Raw genomic sequence first — 15,424 nt, 5'->3', positions numbered from 1 at the left:
AAAACCAACGTCGTCCACTCGGTCCTTAATCGATCCAAGCGGACTATGCCCATGTGACTTCATTCTCTAGGCCCTAACATTCCGCTCGAATCTCGATACTGCACTCCACTTGTCCCAGATACTCAAGTGCACTCAAGGATAATCAGGTAAGTGTGATACTCCAAACCATTCCTTTCGAGCAAGCAAAATGAGTATTCTAAGCAGGACTAAGCATCTAATCAGATTAAGTTGTTAACTAACTAACAAGTGACAAGGACATGGATAACAATTCAAAGAAGGGTAATGCAAGAGAATAGGTATCAAAATGCAATACATACATACTATATAACCCCATATTACCCGGTGATGTAACTAACTAACTCAGATTAAATAGGAGTAAAGAATCATGCTTAGCTGCTTGCCTGGGTTAACTTCGGGCTCGACCATGAACGGGATTCCGGGTTCAGGCTCGACGGACTCGGCAGGCTCAACGGGTTCGTTCTCCGACGGTTCAGTCACTATAATGCATGAATGAGATGCCAGAATTAGCATGATGCCCTGATTGTGCAACAAATGCTATGCATGAAATGAGATGCATGCATTAGTGTGATATCCTAGATTATGCAAGGGTGACAAGACGTGAATAATGAATGGCACATATGCGATGATGCACAAACGTAACACACGCGACAACAACCAATCACTATGCAAACACGAACGAGGAAACTAGAGCAAGAATTAGGAAATAAACTTATAAAACAAACATAAATCACAAATTAAATTGAGAAAGCAAAGAACAGGAACTCATGAAAATTTGGATTTACATCAAAAGCATTTTCCTAGAATTAATCATAAATATATCAATTTTTAGTTACTCTAAATAAGATAAATAAAAAAAGAACATGCAAACGAGTCCAAACAATTTCCATAAAATTTGCACAGGAACTAAACATGTAAACAAGGCTAACAAAAGTGGTTTTGCCATTTTATCATTTTCAGAAAATATTTATGCAATAAACAACATTTCAGACCAAGCACAAAATCGAAACAAAACGCTAACCAACATGCGAGATTCATGCAAGCAAGTTGTACCACTGGAAAGAACATTTCACAAGGAGCCTAACAAAATTTGGTTTAGCATTTTTAGAGCATCACACAAATAACTAAGCATTTAACTCACTTTTGCAATATTAAACCACAAGTAAATCTACAGGACAGTAACATGCAAAACTATATTTTTCAGGAGTAGATCTAATCAAAAGGAAACTAACAAAACAAGTTTCACTATTTTTGGATCTATATATATTTTTCTATGATTTTTGCAAACTCAAACACACACAAGTACAACAAAGATTGTTATTAGCTTCTACTGTTCATCTTCTACCCACACAGAATCACACACGCAGCACAGCGGCGAGGCTCACTACTCCCGCCAGCGGCAAGCAGGGGCGGAACAGGATGAGCAGAGCGCGGTCCAGGGTGAGGGGGAGCTCACCCAAAGCTCAGACGAAGGAACGGCGCAACAGGGAGGCGCCACAGCGAGCAGAGACGATGACGGGTGGAGGTGCTCGCCGGGAAGCCTGTAGAAGAGGGGAAAAGGATGGATGAGCACCCAAATCGGAGGAGGGCGGCAGTGGGGAGGTGCAGCCATGAGGAATCGAAACGGGGCTCACCATGGGCGGCGAATCGGCGGCGGCAACGGAGCTCCTCGCGACGGCTTCCAATGGCGGCCGGCCGGTGCGGGATCGATTCCGGTTAGGGTGGGGCTCGGCCGGACTTGGGGAAGCACGGCAGAGGTGGAGGACAAGGCGGAGCAGGCTCTGGCGTGCGGAATCGGAGCGAGGTGCGACGGAGATGGTCGTGGCGCCGGCTGTGCCATTGCTCGGCTCGAGCTCGAGGAAGGGGGAGAAGTAGAAGGGGAATACGGCAGCTCAGAGGGGATAAGGCCGGTGACGACAACTGCGGATAAGGACGCATTAACCGAGGATGGCTGGCGGCGATGCCCGACACACGCATACCGGGGATGGCTGGCGCGTGGCCTCGCGCGGCACGCTAGAACAGAAGAGCTACCGGACTGTCCAGGCCTCACACCGGACCGTCCAGGCCTTAAAATTTGGGGTCGTGACAACTCTCCCCCCGTTAAGAAAATCTCGTCCCGAGATTTAGGTAGACAAGAGGGGAAGGATAAAACTTGGACTAGATTGAGACCATATTCACCTAGACAAGTTACACATCCAAGAATTGAGGTACAAGAACATGGGTGTGGTGACAGAGTGAAAACTCACCCCTCGGAAAAGAAATCAGGGTATTCTCGACATAAGCAATCCTCACGTTCCCATGTGGCTTCATCTTCAGGATGATTACTCCATTAAACTTTGACAAACTTCACCATGCTACGCTTCACCTTTCTTTTATCATGATCAAGAATGGCAATTGGGTATTCTTCGTAGATAAGACCTGATTGAAGATCAAGTGCCTCCGAATCGACGGGGTCGGTTGGGACACTATGACACTTCTCCAATTGAGAGATAAGAATAACATTGTATAAGGCGGAGAGTGATTGCGGATGAATGACAGAGAATGATACACCAGGAAACATTTCTTAGAGAAAGGATATATTTGGACAGCAGCACAGTAGATTGATTGGTACAGATTTGGAATCCAAAGAGGAAATACAGTCACCATCAAAGTCGGCTGAAAAGGGCTGGTTGACCATTCTAACGCTAACACATAGTAAGATTTGGTAAAGAAGAGAGGTTCTAAGTTCTGGAAGAATCAAATTCTGAATTAGATAGTGATCCTATACAGAAAAGACGTCAAGGTGAGTTCTTAAGGAGCTCGGAGAAACTGAAAAGAAAGAATATCAAGGCAAGTTTTTCTCAAAAACATTCTTGCTCGATATTGTTTATTAATTGAATTGAATGATACAAGATGCACATGTTGACATGCCAGTTAGTGTACTAATACCCCTAGAAACTCAAAACTAAGACAACCCATTCGCATCGTTATTCGTCTAGGGCCTACCCCTTAAAGAAGACGAGGTAGAGAAAAAATATTTTAAGGGTTGTATGAAAAGATAATTGTAGTAGTTCATATCCACACGTACTTAAGCACCAGCGCGCACCCAGTGGCACAATCATATGGCTGCAGTCCATACGAGGCCCTAGGTTCCGTCGCGGCACTATAGTTCGTGGAACAATCACCACTACACAAGAAAATCATAGGGAGCAACCCAAATAGCACAAATTGAGAGAGAGGTTTTTCAAATTTCAAAAACATCAAAAGCTTTACGTAGACATACGGAACGCATAAAGTTAGTTAGTCTATCACACGGATTCCACTATGTTAGACTCACACCCAAACATGTGATTATGCAATGCAACTATGTTGCAACCCTGTTCATGCACGATGGCTATGATGTATGTGATCAAGTTTTTAATGTACTCATATTTATTTGAGCAAGAATGTAAGCGGATCCAATTCAGATATAGGAATCAAGACATTTTGAAATAAACAAATATGAACGCTAGAAGAACCACAAGATGTTTCTCATCATTAAGGATAGTCGAGATGAATTATCTCCTAGCATTCGAATGAATGGCCTAGAGACGAGGATAATCTGCAGATTTCTCCATACCGTCATTGAAACTAACAGTTGTGATAGCAAGAAATCTCAGAAAGGTTTATAGAACCTTAGAAAGAGAAACTTAGATTCAAAGCTCTGCACGACCATTGTTTGAACAAGTAATTAGGTTTTGCTCAAAAACACGCATCTGTTTTCCTAAGTTTCTAACCATACTAGGTCTATCGAAAGTGAGATGTGCAATGGTGTGAAGAAACTTATACGAAAATATTAGCAAACACCCAAAGCAACACAATATATATGATATGATGCATGCATGCGAAGTATGAATGCAACATGACGTCTCCTCACCTCGTGAGCACGCCTTAACGCTCTAGCACTCATGACCCGAAACAACCGCATTGTCCAGCATCGCTACAACCCTCCTACTAGCGCTCAGGACAATGGGTGATTCCCACCTTCTCAACTCCGGTAAAAAGGCTCAAAAGGTTTCCAGCAGGTAAAAAGGGGTTTTCCTACGCTCCTGCTACTCATGCTGACAGGAGGGGTCAAGCACATCTTAATTAAACAAGTGAAGCAGTAAGAAAGAATTAGCACTAAGACAAAGGAAGAAAGTTAGCATTTTACCTTAAGTTCAAATTTTTAACCAAAGTAAATCTTAGTGCAAGTAGTCAAATTTTATTTGACTCTCAACCCACTAAGCCAATTTTAGGTTCACTTTATGGAAACCTCAGCTCTGATACCCGTTGTGAGAACCGCCCAATTTACCCTCGGTTTAGGTGAAATTATTGATTAATCCTTTAAGACGAGGGCTAACACGTGTCCGTCTCTCGACACGCCACGTGCTAATCCACGCCTTAGAGGCACTTAATCAACACAATTCACCCAGAACGAGAGCAAACCCGGTAGTCCCGGTACGTGTTTGCCACATGCCCAGGATTAAGCACACGTACCGTTATACAAACGCATACATTGCTGATGATCCACAAAGAGCAATTTTATTCATTTATTATTACAAATTTGATATAGGTGGGTCCAACCTAACTTCATTACAAACCTTGGGCTCACAAAAACCATATTAAACAGAAACTTAAGGATTATTATATTTACATGCTCTCACGGAGTTCGATTACGAAGAAACTTACTACGATGATGATGTCTTGCTCAAGGACACCATCCCAGCCTCAACGACCTACTCCTCCCCCGTGCCTAAATCGGCGGGGTAGAAGTGGCCGAACACCACTTCGGGTTCACCTGCAACTAGGGTTAGAAGCACCCTGAGTACAAAGGTACTCCGCAAGACTTACGCAAATAAATAAGCAAGGATCATGCAAAGGCTCAAATAAAAGCTTTAAGGTTAAGTAATTATTGCATAAGCATGAGCTCTTCTAACAAAATTAATTAAAGTTGCCCAAACCCCCAAATACTTTTAGTTGATTAAGAGAGTAACATCATCTATAACTGATCATAGATGTAACAAGAACCGTTCCCATCATAAACGATAATCTATGAGGAGTTCATGGGATAATGAGCTTGCTCATAACCGAGAGCGCGGCAATTCGAATTGGTTATAACCTTGCAAGGGTGTACTACTTTACCCACACGACGCGAGGACCATGCGACTCACCCAACCGGCCAAAGTTGGATAAGGGGGCACTCGCGACAACCGTTCCCAACATGGCTCGATCATTGAAATCTTCACACCTAGCTTACGCGTAGAGACTTAGTTTCCACCGGGGACATCTCTAAACTTTCCTACACATAGGTCCATCCGGGGGACACCTCTAAGCCTCTCTGCATAGCCTTTAGCCACGTATCTAGGACTGTACATCAATGATCAAGTCAAAGAAGGTAATTGGCTTATCCGTTCCATTATATTGGATATGTGGTAGCACGGAAAGGTGCTCAAAACCAACGTCGTCCACTCGGTCCTTAATCGATCCAAGCGGACTATGCCCATGTGACTTCATTCTCTAGGCCCTAACATTCCGCTCGAATCTCGATACTGCACTCCACTTGTCCCAGATACTCAAGTGCACTCAAGGATAATCAGGTAAGTGTGATACTCCAAACCATTCCTTTCGAGCAAGCAAAATGAGTATTCTAAGCAGGACTAAGCATCTAATCAGATTAAGTTGTTAACTAACTAACAAGTGACAAGGACATGGATAACAATTCAAAGAAGGGTAATGCAAGAGAATAGGTATCAAAATGCAATACATACATACTATATAACCCCATATTACCCGGTGATGTAACTAACTAACTCAGATTAAATAGGAGTAAAGAATCATGCTTAGCTGCTTGCCTGGGTTAACTTCGGGCTCGACCATGAACGGGATTCCGGGTTCAGGCTCGACGGACTCGGCAGGCTCAACGGGTTCGTTCTCCGACGGTTCAGTCACTATAATGCATGAATGAGATGCCAGAATTAGCATGATGCCCTGATTGTGCAACAAATGCTATGCATGAAATGAGATGCATGCATTAGTGTGATATCCTAGATTATGCAAGGGTGACAAGACGTGAATAATGAATGGCACATATGCGATGATGCACAAACGTAACACACGCGACAACAACCAATCACTATGCAAACACGAACGAGGAAACTAGAGCAAGAATTAGGAAATAAACTTATAAAACAAACATAAATCACAAATTAAATTGAGAAAGCAAAGAACAGGAACTCATGAAAATTTGGATTTACATCAAAAGCATTTTCCTAGAATTAATCATAAATATATCAATTTTTAGTTACTCTAAATAAGATAAATAAAAAAAGAACATGCAAACGAGTCCAAACAATTTCCATAAAATTTGCACAGGAACTAAACATGTAAACAAGGCTAACAAAAGTGGTTTTGCCATTTTATCATTTTCAGAAAATATTTATGCAATAAACAACATTTCAGACCAAGCACAAAATCGAAACAAAACGCTAACCAACATGCGAGATTCATGCAAGCAAGTTGTACCACTGGAAAGAACATTTCACAAGGAGCCTAACAAAATTTGGTTTAGCATTTTTAGAGCATCACACAAATAACTAAGCATTTAACTCACTTTTGCAATATTAAACCACAAGTAAATCTACAGGACAGTAACATGCAAAACTATATTTTTCAGGAGTAGATCTAATCAAAAGGAAACTAACAAAACAAGTTTCACTATTTTTTCACTATTTTTAGATCTATATATATTTTTCTATGATTTTTGCAAACTCAAACACACACAAGTACAACAAAGATTGTTATTAGCTTCTACTGTTCATCTTCTACCCACACAGAATCACACACGCAGCACAGCGGCGAGGCTCACTACTCCCGCCAGCGGCAAGCAGGGGCGGAACAGGATGAGCAGAGCGCGGTCCAGGGTGAGGGGGAGCTCACCCAAAGCTCAGACGAAGGAACGGCGCAACAGGGAGGCGCCACAGCGAGCAGAGACGATGACGGGTGGAGGTGCTCGCCGGGAAGCCTGTAGAAGAGGGGAAAAGGATGGATGAGCACCCAAATCGGAGGAGGGCGGCAGTGGGGAGGTGCAGCCATGAGGAATCGAAACGGGGCTCACCATGGGCGGCGAATCGGCGGCGGCAACGGAGCTCCTCGCGACGGCTTCCAATGGCGGCCGGCCGGTGCGGGATCGATTCCGGTTAGGGTGGGGCTCGGCCGGACTTGGGGAAGCATGGCAGAGGTGGAGGACAAGGCGGAGCAGGCTCTGGCGTGCGGAATCGGAGCGAGGTGCGACGGAGATGGTCGTGGCGCCGGCTGTGCCATTGCTCGGCTCGAGCTCGAGGAAGGGGGAGAAGTAGAAGGGGAATACGGCAGCTCAGAGGGGATAAGGCCGGCGACGACAACTGCGGATAAGGACGCATTAACCGAGGATGGCTGGCGGCGATGCCCGACACACGCATACCGGGGATGGCTGGCGCGTGGCCTCGCACGGCACGCTAGAACAGAAGAGCTACCGGACTGTCCAGGCCTCACACCGGACCGTCCAGGCCTTAAAATTTGGGGTCGTGACACAAGCCAAATAATCATGGGCATTGATTTTCGGTGGGGTGGAGATCCGAACATTATCGTTGACGTTGATTCCCTTTCCACTTCGTTGCCCTGTTTCTGAGGGCATCTCCTTCCAAAGAGGCTCCGGCTTATGGGGAACTAGGCGGACTGTGCCCTACGCCGCGCCGGCCGGGATTGAGGACGAAGAGCTCCGCCCCGCGAGGCCGGGGAGAGCAGGGGGGAGGCGCCCCCCAGGCTTGCCCCGCGTCCGCTGCGCCTCCACCCCGCCGGCCCGCCGCGAGTTCGCCGCGGCAAGCTCCGCGCCGCCTTGGCGGGAGGTGGCGCCGCCGGATCGGGCCCGCCGCCGCTACCGCCGCTTTTGGGCGGCGCCGTGGTCGACAGCCTTCTCGCCCATGGGAATGACGCCTTGAGCCGCAAGGAGGAGTGGCGCGTGGGGGCGAAGCTAGGCGCGGCCGAGCTCCGCCTGCCGCGCTGGAGGAGCCGAACCGGAGGAGGGAGGAGCTCGCACCGTCACCGCTCCGGCCCGCCATGGCCAGGCCGCCGCTCCGGTGGAGGCCTCCTGCGCAGGTGGCCGGGCGGGGTGGGAATGGGCGGCCTCCCGTGGAGACTGGGCGAGGGGAGCCCGGCGGGACCCAGGTGCCGTGAGGAGGACGGAAGAGGGAGGAGGGAGGCAGGGGAAGCTCGCTGTCGCTGTCGAGCCGCCGCAGAGCTAGAGCTCCCGATCCGCCGCCGGAGAGGGCCAGCCTGCACGAACGCCGAGGGAAGGGAGAGGGCGGCCGTGCCGCCGCCGCGGTGCTCGCGGAGCTCGCGGCCGTGCCGCCGCGTGCTCGGCCCCCGCCCTGGCCGCCCCCCGCCGGAGAGAGTAGGGGCGCGCGCCGGGGTCCTCCGCCGCGCCATGGCCGCCTCCCGCCGAAGAAGCCGAGCTCGAGCTCGCCGTAGAGGAGGAGGAGGAGGGAGCCGGGGGCGCCGCACGGGGGCAACTCCGCCGCGCTGCACCGGATCCGGCCGGCGGTGCAGACCATCCAGCGGCGCAGAGCCCCGCGGCGCGCGGATCTCGCACCGGCTGCCGGAATGCCCAGGGACAGCCCCCCACTGGCGCGCACCAACGCTGGCCGCCACGCCACGCCGCCTGCCGCCGCGCACGCCCTCGAATCCTCCCCGCGAGGCGGTGGAGGCTTTCCCAGTGGAGCCCAGCGGACCCCACACGGAAGCGACGCGCTGGCTGCAGCGTGCGAAGGCAGGAAGCACCGAATCCACGGCTCGCGTCGGCCCACTTCAGTCAGGGCACGTGTCGACCAGGGGAAGCTCAATCCCTCGGAGGGCACCCGTCCATGGCGTATAGTATTTAGAGTATATTTATTACTGTAGCACAATCGACTCCGACTCCTCCAAAGAAGTCAGTGAAGCCGCCTTTTTCTTTTCTTTTCTTTTTTTTTTTGCTTCAACGGCTCCCGCAAGCTGGAGAAGCCGAAGCCCTACCGGAAGGGTTCTCATCAGCTCCGCGCGTCGGCATCGGAAGCGGCGCAGCAGCAGCAATGCAGCATCAAGGACGAGTCGTCAGCTAGCTGATCGAAGAAGCTCGCACACCACACGCACATATTTTCAGCCCTTAAACAATTCCAGCAGTTAAACAGTTTGACAACGACGTTCTTCCCTCTCATCTTTTACAAGGTAGTGTAGTATAGTATATGGTTTGGTTTGTGTATCTCGTATCTCTTGAATATATCGCGCTCTTTATTTGGGGAGCAATTTGAATGAATAGCTCTGAACCTGATAAGAATGAGTCTTTGTAGCGGCATGGGATGCCTCTGTTTGTATAAACTATGCGCAGAAAGTCATTCGGGTTTCTTTTTCACCTCACCTCACCTCACCTACCTCACCTCACCTGTTTGATAAAGGAGGAACAGGCACATGTGCTGATGTACATGCCCCCCTTCAAAGGAAAACGAAGCAACAGAGTAGCATGATTTGCAGCCACCATGGTTTTGGGGCTTGAGGATGCGCATGTCCTATCACCCCAGGGAAAAAAAAAGAGAAATAAATGTCATTTCAATCCCGTTCATCATACAATGCAAGAGATTGTAACAGACTTGCTATTGTTTTCTTTTCTCCGAGACAGATAGATCAACTCCAATCAAGTAGTGTTTGTGTGCATAGACATGGACCCGTCGTTGAAACGAAGTGAGCGAGGCAAGGAAATTGCTATGATGTAAATGTTGCCCGCGACAAGGATTCTCAACACTGGGCACCTATTGAGGACATTGCATTTTAGTACTGTCGCTTTATGGCACCTGATACAAAGGAGCATAACATTACCTCTGCTAATTAATTCAACTGATCATTAGTACATCAATTTTGTTAAAACTAAACAAATAACTAGGAAAGCAAGCTCACATAAAGAACCTAAGTACCCATGCATATCCATATAAGTAATTCAATGAAAGAATTGAATTCCTAGTCCTGTTTTACATCATTTTACCAGCATTTTCCTATTTCTGGAGCCAATAGCAATGATGGCACTCATGCCTACTTAACTTGAACCACACATTTCCATCCCATGATGAGCTACCTCGTGGCTTTCCAGTGCACAGTAATTACTACCATGGCATCATTATCAAGCACCAATAGGTGATGATATGTTCAGAGTTGTGATGACGAGGGATGAGAATGTCTAATATAGAACCTTAATACAATAGTTATAAAAATAGATGGATTCTTAATGAAGAGTCCGATCGAATAGGAAAATTTGACTAAGAAAATTCGGGGTTTGCTATCTTATTTTACCAAGAAAGAAAGAAAGAAAGAAGTACACAGAGAAAAGGAGGGAGAACTAGGGTCGGGATGTACCATAGTAATTCAAATAGGATTGAGCCAGCATATGTCCAAGCTGGACTTGAGCTTGGGTGCTAAGATGCAGGTGGCCATCTTGCAATGGCAGCCCCATTGCATCGACAAATCTGACGTTCCGGAGTTTGATCCCCTTCTGAGCTTCCCTTACGACTTGAGTGTACTGTCCTAGGCCTGATGCTAATCCAACCTGAAATGTGGAACGACAAAGAAATTAGTCGCTCAATCTCTCTGTTTTTTTTTTCCATTTCATTTTGGCGAAAACCATGGTTGGTATGGTAGCTAGACATGGTGATGGGGAAGAAATGTTGGAGGTGTCCCAGCCTCCATGTATGTGTTGTGTATAAGAATTGCAGGTACTTACTAGTGGTTGGCTACCAACCGGTGGCGCCGTGGGTATGGTGAAGGCGAATAAAATTTCAAGGAGCAGAGCAGATTAGTGCAAGATATATGTTGTGGTGCTGCATTTGTTGGGTAGGAAGCAAGTACACAGTACACACAGAGGGAGTAGTAGGAAGCAAGCCGATTGCGGAAGCAAAGTAGTAGTAGTAGTAGCAGCAGTCTCTCCGTAGCAAGCAAGCAAGCAAGCAAGTAAAGTAACCTGGATGACGAGGAGGTGCGGGATGCCTAGATCGGCTCTGATGTCTCGGACGAGCATTCCCATCCTGCGGCCGTACTCGTTGGCGTCGGACCACCTGAGGGTGTCGCTCTCCCCCTGGTACCAGAGCAGGGCCCCGATCCGTCCCCCCGTCTCGACGGCGACCCTCGCCCGTCGCAGCATCTGGGCGTAGAGGTCGGTGCCCCTGGCCCAGTCGGCCATCCTTGTGCCCCCGACGGCGCAGGGGACGAGGCCGAGGACGGGCGCCCCCGCGCGGCCGGAGCGGAGCAGCGCGTTGGCGAAGGGCATCCCGGGGCCGACCCCGACGGCGTGGTTGGCGGCGTCGATGCCCTGGTGCAGCGGCTCGCGCGCCTGCTCCCAGCGGAGGTCCGGGGTGAGGCGGAGGACGGCGGGGGAGGGGGCACAGTCGGCGGGGACGCGGCCGTCCCAGCGGTTGGCGACGACGCCGCCGCGGCCGGCCATGTTGGACTGGCCCGCCAGGATGAAGACCACCTTGTTGGAAGGCGGCACGTCGGCGAGGACGGAGGGGGTCGGGGAGGCGGCGGCGAGGAGGAGGAGGAGGAAGAGGAGGAGCATTGCTTGCTTGCTTGCTTGCTTTCTCCGGGCTGGAGCTGCACGGGGGCGAGCGAGAATTTTGAATGGATTCCTCCGGCCGCTTGGTCGGGCGGGTCTTCTTCTTCTTCTCCTTCAGCAAGAGAAATAATAATAAATAAATAAATAAAATAAAAGGAGACGTGTCTGGTTGGTCGGATCGGGTCCGGTCGGCTCGGTTTTCGATGGCCGACCGACCAGGGTCAAACCAAACCTCAGTTGTTGTTGTTGTTGGTTTGTCCAGGCCGCCGGCCCGTTTACATGCTTGCACGGGCTTTGGTTGGTATGTGCTCTACATCGGCCCGCGGCCAATCCTTATTATTTCTCTTTTCCTTTCCTATATACTATGTTTTGATTGATTGATATATTTCCATACGAGACAATCACCAAGGGCACCAAGTGTACTTATCAATCTAGTAAATGCAACATAGACTTTTTTGTTGGTCCTCTAATATTTTAATTGGGAACTCCTCGTTACTAGTGCTATTTATTGCAACAGTTTATGACAATAGCAAATATAACTATCATTTTTGAACATTTGAGTTTTTTAACTATAGCTATCAAAAGTAAATGGAGGAAGTATTACTCCCCCTAAATAAATGGGTCTTAAGGGAGCAGAGGAGAACAGGGCAGAGCAAAGCAAAGGCCATGTTTGGTTCACTCTATACTTCCCAGCGCACACAAGCTGAGAAAAGAATCTTACATGCATATAGTACTAAATGAAGTTTAATCACACGGTCAAAGACATCATTAGATTCTTCAGGTTCGGGTTCTGGAGTTAGTTTTGTAAACTGATTTTGTTTGACATCGTAATTAACGGTAAAAGTTTCTCGGCTTGCGTGCCATCTTCTTCCAAAGGAAGAACCAAACACGGCCAAAGCAACGAAACGGGGTGGGTCAGGTCTAGAGATACGACGCAATGAGTAATAATGTGAATGGGGGCAGAGACGCCTGCTAGTGCTTGTGCTAGGACAAAGGCTGGATGCCATTGCAAATGCACTGCAACCAGGGACATGCCGACCACAGACTACAACTATGGCCGACAAGAGGTAGCATTGCATACCCATTTTAACAGTTTTTCTACTGGTTGGTACTCTATATAGCGTACCAGTAGTAGATCCGATCCGACGGTATTTATTGCAGTCGGCGAGAGCCCTCGCCATCCAGCGGTGCCGGTGGCGGCGCCTCACTCTCGAGGACGGACAGGTTGCAAGGAAGGCCAATGGCAGCGCTGCGGCTGATGCTCCTGCTCCTCCTCCTCCATCTCGGCGCCGCCGCCGCCAACCGGACGACGCCGCTGGTGTCGTTCCTCCTTGCGGGGCAGTCCAACATGGGCGGCCGCGGTGGCGCCACCAGCGGCGGCAGGTGGGACGGCGTGGTCCCGCCCGAGTGCGCCCCCTCGCCGCGCATCCTCCGCCTCTCCCCGGAGCTCCGCTGGGACGAGGCCCGCGAGCCGCTGCACCGAGGCATCGACCTCCACAACGTGCTCGGCGTCGGCCCCGGGATGCCCTTCGCGCACGCCCTCCTGCGCTCGCGCCGCCTCCCGCCGCACGCCCTCGTCGGCCTCGTCCCCTGCGCGCAGGGCGCCACGCCCATCGCCGACTGGGAACGGGGCACCCACCTCTACCAGCGGATGCTCCACCGCGCCAGGGCCGCCACCGCCGGCAATGGCAAGCTCGCCGCGCTGCTCTGGTACCAGGGGGAGGCCGACACCATCAGCCGCCGCGACGCCGAGCTCTACGCGGGGCGCATGGAGGCCTTCGTCCGCGACGTCCGCCGGGACCTGGGCATGCCGGACCTGCTCGTCATCCAGGTCGGGCTTGCCACAGGCCAGGGCAAGTTCCTGGACCTCGTCAGGGCAGCTCAGAAGCGAGTGGTGCTCAGCAACGTCAGGTACGTGGACGCCAGGGGCCTGCCCGTGGCCAACGACTACACGCACCTCACCACCGCGGCTCAGGTGAAGCTCGGCACCATGCTAGCCAACTCCTACCTAGCCACGCTCTGAATTTTTCTTCTTCTTTTTGATGGTAGCCAACGCTCTGAATTGATTCCATCTGGGATTGTTAATTCCATTGTAACGTACTCCGTACCGTAACTCAGAATATCTGCATCAAACTTAACAAATGCTGCCTATATACGAGTGCTACTCTACTACACACAGTTTCCTCAAAAGAAGCTGGGCACCGACTTTTCAGGCATTCATGTGCTGATTATATTGTTGGAATCAAGATGCACTGAGTAATTCTCTTCTCTCCCATGTCTGCTGTGCTCTAATAATTAATTTCCTTGTCTTGCATTGTTGGCTACCGCTCTCAGCACTGACCATCCCACACCATTCAACTTTGCCGGAATATCTAGTTCCATCATCAGATTTAGATTTCCGGTACGGTTGTTTTGGCTAGCAAAACATCTCAACAACTTAAGATACTATATACCTAGCTACCTAATTCCCATGAGACGAGACCTTTGGAAAAAAAAAAGGACAGATGCAGATGCTACTTAGTAATTCTATTTAGGTCCCGTTTGGATCCAAATGCTAATGGGTAACTGTAAAATTAGTGTATCCAAACAGCAGTGCTAATAGATGGGATAAAGTTTAGCCAATACTCAAAAACCCGTACCTAGTAGTGGTCGCTGCTAAAGCTCGTTCAGAGATCATCATATTAAAAGCAGAAAACCAATTAAGTGGTTCGTCCAACTACACGCTTAATTTGTGCGCGCTGCAATGCAAAGCGATCATTGATGGATGATGATGATGATTATTATTAAGGGTATTGATTCGAGTCAAGCACCAGCTTTTATTTATTTAATTTGCAGTAGCAGTTCCTCTGGTAGCTAGCTAGAGCTAGTCTCGGGAGGGGAGATTGCTTTGCACCAGAAACAAACAAAGCTAGTCGTCGTCGTAGGAGCGGTGGAAGTCGGTGGTGCATCCGGGAGCGTCCGGGTCCTCGGCGCCGCAGCAGTCGTAGAACTTGGCGGCGTAGGGGGGGTCGCCGTCGCGGAGCTCGTAGTACCTGGCAGATTTCGATTTGATTGGTTTCCCGACTGGAAATGGAAGGGAGGGATCACCATACCTCTTCTGGTCGTCGTGGCGGCGGCAGACGAACAAGGAGGGGTGGAACCTGCAGGAGAGGCGCGTGTTGCCCGATGGATCGTACCTCCCCTTGCACCTCCGGCACAATTTCTCGGCCGCCCTCGCAGGTGCCGCCGCGCCGGAATCCATTGCCGTAGACCTGAGAGAGACCTGAGAGAGATTGAGATTTCCTTGTGGCTTGGTGGGCCAGCAGGCTGCCCGTGACCGTGAAACTGAGGAGAAAAAAAACAAGGGTGCTGCTTGGTGGGCCAGCAGAGCAGGCCGCGCAACTTGGCGGCCCTGTAGGCTACACAAAAACAAAAACAGGGCCATTGGTTTCTAGCTATAGCATTCATCAAGCAACCAATTGTATTTTCTTTTTTTTTGTATACTATATACTAATTGTATGACTTGATCCAGAGCCAGCGTATCCAAGACAAATTGAAGAATTTACGCCCTGTTTAGTTGTCTTCAAAATTTCAAAATTTTACAAAATTTCCCATCACATCGAATGTTTCAACGCATGCATAAAATATTAAATGTAGCTAAATAAAATAACTAATTACACAATTTGTCTATAATTTGCGAGACGAATCTTTTGAGCCTAATTAAGTCATGACGAAATAATAATTATCAAATATAAACGAAAGTGCTACAATATTTTACACCCAAAAGCTTACGCATCTAAATAAGGCCTTAGTATCTACAAA

At 49.1% G+C, this 15,424-nt stretch overlaps 3 protein-coding genes and 2 long non-coding RNA genes across 7 annotated transcripts; 1 reads left to right on the top strand and 4 right to left on the bottom strand.

Moving 5' to 3' along the window:
- Positions 1 to 79: 79 nt before the first annotated feature.
- Positions 80 to 1,921, bottom strand: LOC120649036. The gene is made up of 3 exons (XR_005665152.1): positions 1,653 to 1,921; positions 1,475 to 1,559; positions 80 to 497 (listed from the first exon to the last, which is right to left on the bottom strand). It is a non-coding gene; the product is annotated as an uncharacterized LOC120649036 (long non-coding RNA).
- A 3,627-nt stretch (positions 1,922 to 5,548) lies between these two features.
- On the bottom strand, positions 5,549 to 7,481 carry LOC120649033. The gene is made up of 3 exons (XR_005665151.1): positions 7,133 to 7,481; positions 6,955 to 7,039; positions 5,549 to 5,966 (listed from the first exon to the last, which is right to left on the bottom strand). It is a non-coding gene; the product is annotated as an uncharacterized LOC120649033 (long non-coding RNA).
- Positions 7,482 to 9,364: 1,883 nt separating this feature from the next.
- On the bottom strand, positions 9,365 to 12,322 carry LOC120649029 (probable carbohydrate esterase At4g34215). Of its 3 annotated transcripts, none has more exons than XM_039925701.1 (3): positions 11,033 to 12,322; positions 10,432 to 10,621; positions 9,365 to 9,593 (listed from the first exon to the last, which is right to left on the bottom strand). In XM_039925701.1, exons 1-3 carry the CDS (start codon positions 11,624 to 11,626, stop codon positions 9,520 to 9,522), a joined length of 858 nt encoding a protein of 285 aa, XP_039781635.1. In that variant the 5' UTR covers positions 11,627 to 12,322; the 3' UTR covers positions 9,365 to 9,519. The 3 variants fall into 3 exon arrangements, with proteins under 3 accessions (XP_039781635.1, XP_039781636.1, XP_039781637.1); XM_039925702.1 differs by lacking the exon at positions 9,365 to 9,593 and adding an exon at positions 9,608 to 9,875 and having other exon boundaries at positions 11,033 to 12,311; XM_039925703.1 differs by lacking the exon at positions 9,365 to 9,593 and adding an exon at positions 9,609 to 9,833 and having other exon boundaries at positions 11,033 to 12,318.
- Positions 12,323 to 12,705: 383 nt separating this feature from the next.
- Positions 12,706 to 13,895, top strand: LOC120649030 (probable carbohydrate esterase At4g34215). The gene has a single exon (XM_039925704.1). It carries the CDS (start codon positions 12,864 to 12,866, stop codon positions 13,644 to 13,646), a length of 783 nt encoding a protein of 260 aa, XP_039781638.1. The 5' UTR covers positions 12,706 to 12,863; the 3' UTR covers positions 13,647 to 13,895.
- A 485-nt stretch (positions 13,896 to 14,380) lies between these two features.
- LOC120649032 lies at positions 14,381 to 14,940 on the bottom strand. Its single transcript, XM_039925705.1, has 2 exons — positions 14,716 to 14,940; positions 14,381 to 14,655 (listed from the first exon to the last, which is right to left on the bottom strand). Exons 1-2 carry the CDS (start codon positions 14,862 to 14,864, stop codon positions 14,532 to 14,534), a joined length of 273 nt encoding a protein of 90 aa, XP_039781639.1. The 5' UTR covers positions 14,865 to 14,940; the 3' UTR covers positions 14,381 to 14,531.
- Positions 14,941 to 15,424: the final 484 nt, after the last annotated feature.

Source organism: Panicum virgatum, chromosome 9K (genome assembly GCF_016808335.1).
Source record: "Panicum virgatum strain AP13 chromosome 9K, P.virgatum_v5, whole genome shotgun sequence".
Taxonomy (NCBI): domain Eukaryota; kingdom Viridiplantae; phylum Streptophyta; class Magnoliopsida; order Poales; family Poaceae; genus Panicum; species Panicum virgatum.
This window is presented reverse-complemented; position numbering and strand designations above follow the sequence as displayed.

Bases quoted from the DNA above. Each gene is read 5' to 3' on its own strand.
- LOC120649029 (XM_039925701.1), bottom strand. From the start codon at position 11,626: ATGCTCCTCCTCTTCCTCCTCCTCCTCCTCGCCGCCGCCTCCCCGACC. The intron at 10,622-11,032 runs GTTACTTTACTT...TCCACATTTCAG, and splicing joins CGCACCTCCTCGTCATCCAG to GTTGGATTAGCATCAGGCCT. The intron at 9,594-10,431 runs GTACATCCCGAC...CTGGGGTGATAG, and splicing joins ATCCTATTTGAATTACTATG to GACATGCGCATCCTCAAGCC.
- LOC120649030 (XM_039925704.1), top strand. From the start codon at position 12,864: ATGGCAGCGCTGCGGCTGATGCTCCTGCTCCTCCTCCTCCATCTCGGC.
- LOC120649032 (XM_039925705.1), bottom strand. From the start codon at position 14,864: ATGGATTCCGGCGCGGCGGCACCTGCGAGGGCGGCCGAGAAATTGTGC. The intron at 14,656-14,715 runs GTATGGTGATCC...GAAATCTGCCAG, and splicing joins CGCCACGACGACCAGAAGAG to GTACTACGAGCTCCGCGACG.